The 393-nt window shown below is 59.0% G+C and overlaps 1 protein-coding gene across 1 annotated transcript in view; it reads left to right on the top strand.

Moving 5' to 3' along the window:
• Nucleotides 1–91: 91 nt before the first annotated feature.
• Nucleotides 92–393, top strand: part of LOC104490779 (cyclin-dependent kinase inhibitor 1B-like) — a gene marked incomplete at its 3' end in the record, with an annotated part of 755 nt that continues 453 nt past the window's right edge. Inside the window, exon 1 of the mRNA XM_010133114.1 lies at nucleotides 92–393. Coding sequence (XP_010131416.1) covers nucleotides 92–393 — 302 coding nt within the window.

Below are 393 nucleotides of genomic sequence, written 5' to 3'. Positions count from 1 at the left end.
CGGAGAGGAGGAGGCGGCGGCGGCGGCGGCTGGGAAGGGGGGAGAGCAGCGAGCAAAACAACCGCCGCTAGAAGAAAGAGGGTGGGGGGAGATGTCAAACGTCCGTATTTCTAATGGGAGCCCTACCCTCGAGCGCATGGAAGCCAGGCAGTCGGAGTACCCGAAGCCGTCAGCCTGCAGGAACCTCTTCGGGCCGGTGAATCACGAAGAGTTAAACAGAGACTTGAAGAAGCACCGCCAGGAGATGGAGGAGGCATGCCAGAGGAAGTGGAATTTCGATTTCCAGAATCACAGGCCCCTGGAAGGCAGGTACGAGTGGCAAGCCGTGGAGAAGGGAAGCTCGCCCGAATTCTACTTCAGACCCCCGAGGCTACTGAAAACTGTCTGCAAGTC

This window comes from Buceros rhinoceros, unplaced genomic scaffold, assembly GCF_000710305.1.
Source record: "Buceros rhinoceros silvestris isolate BGI_N320 unplaced genomic scaffold, ASM71030v1 scaffold39443, whole genome shotgun sequence".
NCBI classification, from domain to species: Eukaryota; Metazoa; Chordata; class Aves; order Bucerotiformes; family Bucerotidae; genus Buceros; species Buceros rhinoceros.
This window is presented reverse-complemented; position numbering and strand designations above follow the sequence as displayed.